The sequence below is a fragment of the Athene cunicularia genome, assembly GCF_003259725.1.
Source record: "Athene cunicularia isolate RWA chromosome 3 unlocalized genomic scaffold, athCun1 chr3_part1, whole genome shotgun sequence".
NCBI classification, from domain to species: Eukaryota; Metazoa; Chordata; class Aves; order Strigiformes; family Strigidae; genus Athene; species Athene cunicularia.
In genome coordinates this window covers 101,562-107,661 of record NW_020799097.1, presented here as the reverse complement: position 1 = coordinate 107,661, position 6,100 = coordinate 101,562, and the positions used below count along the sequence as shown (strand labels likewise).

The 6,100-nt window shown below is 55.5% G+C and overlaps 1 protein-coding gene across 1 annotated transcript in view; it reads right to left on the bottom strand.

Moving 5' to 3' along the window:
• Positions 1-6,100, bottom strand: part of IFT172 (intraflagellar transport 172) — a 35,778-nt gene that overhangs the window by 2,757 nt on the left and 26,921 nt on the right. Inside the window, exons 38-43 of the mRNA XM_026846280.1 lie at positions 4,361-4,477; positions 3,844-3,954; positions 2,938-3,057; positions 1,387-1,482; positions 1,004-1,063; positions 93-191 (exon numbers count right to left, since the gene is read on the bottom strand). Of these exons, the coding sequence (XP_026702081.1) occupies positions 93-191; positions 1,004-1,063; positions 1,387-1,482; positions 2,938-3,057; positions 3,844-3,954; positions 4,361-4,477 (603 nt within the window). The remainder of the gene's footprint in view (positions 1-92; positions 192-1,003; positions 1,064-1,386; positions 1,483-2,937; positions 3,058-3,843; positions 3,955-4,360; positions 4,478-6,100) is intronic.

Genomic DNA, 6,100 nt, shown 5'->3' with positions numbered 1-6,100 from the left:
CCCCCGCTGTCCCCCCCCGGGCCCAGCCCCTGTTTGGGGGGGCCCTGCAGTGGCCTCAGCGCTGGAGGGAGCCGCGGGCGAGTGACACTCACAGGCACGTGCTGCTGGGCGGGAAGTGGCACTGCAAAGGGAATGTCAGTGCTCTGGAAATCCGAGTGGTCCAGAGAATTCAGGTTCCCTTCTTCGATGGCCTGAGAAAGGAGAAGTGATGGAGCAGGAGGCAAGGCCAACACCTCCCAACACTCCCCACCACCATGCTGGGACACATGGGCCCTCCTGGGGGGGCACTTACAGCCGCCCTTCGCAGCCCCGGAGGACGTGTGCCCCCGAGCCAGTGCACTGCTCACGCTTGTCAGGTGGCCTCAAAGCAGGGAAAGATAAAACACGGAGATTTTTTTTCTCCCCAGCAGCTGCTGACAGCGCTCAGAAGGCTGCTACAGTGAGGGCTGTCAGCCTCCTAGGGCCTGGTGTGCTCTGGTGACCAACCTGCTGGTCAAGGAGGGAGCTGAGGGCACGGGGGGACTCCTGAGTCTTGTATCCCCATGAGTAAAGCCTTGGGCCATGCCCCCCACCCCCAGGGAACTGTCCTTGGCTTGGAACAACTAGGGTGGGATCATCCCGAGAGCTGTAACAGCACCTGCAGCCATGAAGGTCACAGGCCTAAAACCTCAGGCCAGGTCGCTCATCACTGCAGCGGGCACACGTGGTGGCAGGGGCACACGTCGTGGGACAGGCACACACAGTGGCACGGGCACACGCAGCAGCATGGGCACATGGAGCGACGTGGCCAGGGCTGCTGGGGATGCCCTGCTGGCACCTCCTCCCACAGCCGATGTTGGGGGCACTGGGCACACACCCAGCAGCTCAGCGCTTCCCCTCAGCACCAGCTCAAATGTGCTGCCACGTTTGAGCCTCAGGAGCGCCCTGGCCAGGCTGAGGGTCTGTTTTGTCCCCGCAGCCCCTTTGAGGCACGACAGCCCTCCCTGCAGCGGAGCATACGCACGTCTGAGAGGTCCAGGAAGCGGTTGAGGAAGATGAAGGCCATGTTCTCCCAGCTGGCTGCCTGGGACAGAGAGGAGCCACCGGTGAGACCAGGCAGCTTCTCGCCACAGCCACAAGCACCCAGCTCTGCTCTGCCCTCCCCCTGCCTCCTGCCAGCCATGGCAAAACATGGGGCTGGCACACTGCGTGAGGGAAGACCTTGCAGAATCACAGAATCATCCAGGTTGGAAAGGACCCTGATGATCATCTAGCCCAACCCTTAACCTCACACCTCACAGTCTGGCTACTGGTGCAGCTCAGGGAGCACAGGGGAGGGTAAAGCTGAGGATGCCTGAGCCGCAGTCCTCCCCCTCCTTCCCTGCACCGGTGGCAGATGGCTCGTACCTTGGCAGCCATCCCGGCCTCGTAGAAAGCCTTGTCTGCAGGGAGGAGCTCCGTGTGGCGCAGCAGGGAAACGGAGAGCTTGGCAGCCACAGTGTCCTGCAGACACAGGGGACAGTAAAGCCACAACAATTGGCATGGAAAAATCCTATTGGGAGGGATCTCGTGAGGCCACACTGCCTCAGGCTCAGGGCAGAACTCTGCACCCACATGTGCCAGACATTAACAGGTTAAAAACTTCAGTCCTCAGTGTGAGGACGAAGCACCGCGGGACTGTCACCTGAAGGTGAAGGTCTGCTTTACAAACCTTGCTGGTTTTGCTAGAAGCCACCCCCAAGCTCCCAGCACTGGAGTCCAGCACAGCTGAGGCTGGAAGGGATCTCTGGTCCAGCCCCGGCCCCGCTCAGAGCAGAGTCAGCTCCAGGAGCTCGTTCAGGAATGACTCTGCTTACATCTTGAGTAACTCAAGGGATGGAGACTCTCCAACCTCTCCAAGCAACGTGTTCTGGTGTTCAGCACACCCACAGTAAGTTTTTTCTTGTATTCAATCACATAAGAATTTTTTGGGTGAGAGAGGAATTCAAGGGAGATTTTACTTTTCTGCTTGCCAGACAGTTTCTCCTCACCCCAGCACTGGGAAGGCCACCCCTCCAGGACGGTCCCAGATAGCCCAGCCAGCACCTCAACATCCCCGCTGTGGGCCTGGGCAGCTTTCCAAGACACCAGCCTTGGTTCTTTCTGCCTGACATGTCTCTGGACCCCCAACATCCACACATGCAGCCATGGGGAAGCCCCAGTCTCCCCTATGACTTTTACTGGGGCCCTAGCTGTGCCAACTTCTCTTGTTCACAGCAGGATCGATCACAGCTCCATTCCCACAGGGCTCTAACAGAATTCCACAATCCCATATAGATCAAGACATCAGCAGGGACTCTGCTATATATCATGGACCAGAACAAATCCCAATACATGTAAGACTCAAAAATACTCTCAGCGCCTTGTGAGTTCCGGTGCCCAGGCCCGTGAGCTCCCAAAGCCCCTGGGGGGCCCAGCACACGGGTCAGCATCTTCCCAAGCCCTGTGTGATGCCAAGCCCCCGCTCACAAGCTCCCGGAGCACTGTGAGGCCCCGCAGGCCGGCCCAGGAGCTCCCCAAGCCCTGTGCAAAGCCAAGGGGCTCTCCAGACCCAGCGGCTCTCGTGGCCCAGGATGGCTGAGGAGGAAGCAATGTCTCTGCTGGGACGACCAGGTTTTTGTGTGATCCCTGAATTTCCACCAGTGCCTCTGCTCCTAGGAGTCATGCCGAGCACACGGATCAGCTTTCCACTGGTTTACATCTCAGCCTTAGTGCCTGGGGCAGGAGTCAGAGAAGAGTGTCCAGCTCCACTTGCCAGTGGCGAGCCCCCAGACCATTGCAGTCCCTCCTCGCGCCTCCGTGATGTGTAAGTGACCCATGACATGGCACAGCGAGCTGTGGACAGCCCTGAACCCGCCCATCCCCACAGGGTTCTGCACTCAGGGCTGAGACCTGGCAAAGGAACTTCAGAAACCTTACCAGCTGCTTCACGCCCTGAGCCGCGGAGCGGGTGGCGTAGTAGTGAGAGATGAGCAGCATCGTTTCAAACTCTTCATGTGCTGGAGTATTTGCCTCACTTGACTTTACTAAGTTTTCACACTGAAGAAGAGAAAAGGAGAGTAATTGAGAACATGAGAGCACAAGGGCACTCTTCATCCACTCAAGTCCAGGGAGAAGTTGAGGGAGAGAAGGATCTGAAATACCCAAGCAGCTCTGGGGACTGGGAAAGGGCTGGACCTTGTGTGCTCTGGGTCTCAGAGTGCTGAAGGGAGGAGGCTGTGGGAGAAGGGGAGACCAACGGTTCTGCAAGAACGGACAGCTCTGGAAGCAGGGCTGAGTTTGGGTGCACAAAGGGGGGTTTGAGGTTCTCATGTACTCTAGAGGTGGGTATTTGTGGGACAGAAACAGAGAATAGGCTGTCACGGGCTCTGGCTGAGGAGAGGGAAGAGGGAAGAGGGAAGAGGAGCAGAAGGCCCTGAGCGTCTCTGGGGAGATGGGCAGGGCTCTTATTTTCCCAGCTCGGTAGTTCTGTGCTTTCCCCAGGTCATTGCCTCATGCAGGGGTGCAGGAGGAAAAGCGGGCATGTTGTGATAAACTCTCAGGTAGCAGTGACACAGGGAGTTCTGCACGTGCCAGAGTCCAGACCCACTTCTAGGATTTGGCCTTGAGTGCAGGGTCATCTTCTGCCCTGACTTCTCTTGCCCAGCCATGTCCCTTCACAATATCCTGTTGTTCTACTCCACATTGTGAACGTTTCCCCATTTCCCCTCAGCTCGTGTTCGACAAATAGTGCCCGTGTCACCTTGTCACCTGGCTAGAGGCTGCTTCTCCTCCCTCCCTGCCCGCAGCCACCCGGGTGCTGGCGGTGGCCAGGCCCTCACTCACCAGGTAGAAGAGCACATCCCGCAGGTCAGCCCAGCTGGAGTAGGCCTCGGCACAATTCATGCCGGATGCGTTCACCATCTCCACAAAGAGACGCTTGTAAATGTTGAAATTCTGCAACAGGAAGGGGAGAAATCCTGAGGAGGCCAGATGGGGAGTCAGAAGTCTGAAGCTGCCGAGCGCAGGCTTGAGAGCGGCGGCTCAGCACGCAGCAGCACCGCTGGCTGCAGGACACAGCAGGGAAATGGGGAAGGGGAAGAAGGCAAACTTGGTTCCTCTCCCTCTGGTCTTGGTGGCTGAGGTGTTCCACAAGAACACAAATACTCAGCTGCCCCCTGCTCCTTCCCCATGGAGGATATGCCAGCAGATTGCCTTTGGTCCTCCAGCTGGGGACCCTCTGGAAGAACCCCCAGCAGCGCAGAAGTGGCTTGGATGTGCTGAGCACCGGGCACCCCCGTTCTGGACTGGCAGCCCGACTCCAGAGGTGGGTCAGGGCGCAGTGACACACCGTCCTCCTCACCTGTGGGTTGGCGGGTGCTCCGTGGTGGACGTACAGGCTCAGGGCTTTGTCCCAGCTGCCCTCCCGGATGAGGTGGGTTGCATACAGAGCTACGTACTTGTGCAAGACCTTATAGTTCTGAAGAAGGCACACGGAAAGCAGCAGCGTGAGAGTCACAAACTGAACACTTGTCACTTGGCAGGGGTGGTTTCAGGGGCACGTACACACACCCCAACCTCAGCCTCAAAGGGCAAGACCAGGTAATCAGAGACAGACTGAACACAGCAGGCCTGGTTTTTGATTTGGGCCCCACTTGACACCTCTGTTCCTGGGTAGCTGATGCTATGCTGATCCCTCCAGACACGGAAATAAACCTGTCTGCCAGCTGTTCACCTCTTGCCAGAGGAACACTGCCCAGTACTGAAAGGATGCGGTACCTCCACAGCGTGGCACCACGGGTACCGACCATGCACCAGCCCTCAGCCTCATGACAGAATGAATCTAAACACTCTGTGGACTGAGGACATTCATAATCTGCAAGGCTGCTCTAGTCCATCATTCAAATGCTGTCAGACCTCTGGCACTGGAGGTCTCCTCCGAGCGCCGCTCATCTGTGTGCGGATCACAGAAACTCTTTGCTGAGGACTGTCATCAGCCTGACAGAAATTCAGATGAGGAAAGACCAGTTTCACACGGGCTTAAATATAGTGACGAGATGCAGAAGATGGTGTAAAATGTGCAATCCTGTCAAAAACGAGCGATGGAAACAAGTTTATTAAGCACAAGAGACACCAGTGCTATGTCTAGAACTTGAACACCCACATGTGGATGCTGGTGAAACAGCAGGTACAGGACAGTTTGGGACAAGGATTAAGTCCAGTCTGTGACCTGGTTTGATAAATGTAAATTTTTTCCTCTATAATCACTGTAGAATATCTGAGTCAAAAGTCATCAAATCCTGCACTGGTCATGGAGCAAGGTTATGCCAACGCTCTTAGAGGCATAAACAGACTAACACCTTCTTGGACTCAGCGGGTAGTGTTGTGCCTGGCTGACAATAAAACTGATTAAGCCTTTAAATCGAGCATTTAGAAGTTATTCTTTATGGAAGAAGATCAGCACTGGTATATCCTGACAATCAGAACATGAGCACACAAGTCTCCAAGAACCAACTGCTGCAGCAAAGACCATTTGTATCTCCAGAGAGGGACGAGCCCTGATGTCTGCACTAACCGCAGACTCCAGTGCTGGGGGCTGCCCTGGTACTGGACCTGAAGCAATGCCTCGCCTCAAAGAATCCACACCTGCCCTTGGTTTAGCTCCTCTACCAACCATTGAATCAATGACCAATAACCAATCGATAACCACTGAACACAGCAAACCCTCAGAGCAGACCCGGGTAATCCAGAGCCTCCTCCTCCTGTTCCTGCGTGGGAATAGGACTGTAAGACAGTTTTGTTTTGCTTTTCTCCATTTTTATTACTCTGCCCAGGTAATTCTGCTAGTTTTAGGTCTGTAAAAATGACAAAATGTCAAATTTGCTTTCTGGACAAGGCTGCCTCATTCCTGGTGACACCAAGGCCTCCACAGAACGTGCAGAGAGAAGGCTTTCTTTTACATGTCTCTTGGTTTCCATGGTACCAATTACTTCCAGCCGAAACAACCCATTTAGCTTTTTCCAATGCTCCACTAATCACAAAAATCTAAACCCAACATGCTCCTGGGTTGTGACGCTTCCCTGGCCCTGTCTCTTATACACAT